This window comes from Eurypyga helias, unplaced genomic scaffold, assembly GCF_000690775.1.
Source record: "Eurypyga helias isolate BGI_N326 unplaced genomic scaffold, ASM69077v1 scaffold28434, whole genome shotgun sequence".
NCBI classification, from domain to species: Eukaryota; Metazoa; Chordata; class Aves; order Eurypygiformes; family Eurypygidae; genus Eurypyga; species Eurypyga helias.
Window position 1 is genome coordinate 258 of NW_010244773.1, and position 294 is coordinate 551.

A 294-nucleotide genomic window follows, 5' to 3' on the forward strand; every position below is an offset into this window, starting at 1 on the left:
AAGGCGGAGTGGGGCTGCATGTGGCCCCGGAGGTTGGAGCGGTCGGCGAAGGCTTTGCCGCAGTGGGCGCAGCCGAAGGGTTTCTCGCCGGTGTGGGATCGCATGTGGCCTTGGAGGAGCCAGGGTCGGCTGAAGGCTTTGCCGCAGACGTCGCACTTGTGCTTGAGGTCGTGGGTGAGGAGGTGCATGGCCATGGCGGGCATGGAGACGTAGACTTTGCCGCACGTCGGGCATTTCTTGGCCATCTTGCTGTCCAGGCTACGGTGGGTTTGTTTGTGGCGGCTGAGGTTGGAC

At 63.9% G+C, this 294-nt stretch overlaps 1 protein-coding gene across 1 annotated transcript in view; it reads right to left on the bottom strand.

Annotated features, from left to right (window-relative positions):
• The window catches only part of LOC104508301 (transcriptional repressor scratch 1-like), a gene marked incomplete at its 5' end in the record, with an annotated part of 461 nt that extends 171 nt beyond the window's left edge, over positions 1-290 (bottom strand). Inside the window, one exon of the mRNA XM_010149869.1 lies at positions 10-290. Within this exon, the coding sequence (XP_010148171.1) occupies positions 10-290 (281 nt within the window). The remainder of the gene's footprint in view (positions 1-9) is intronic.
• Between the last annotated feature and the right edge of the window lie 4 nt (positions 291-294).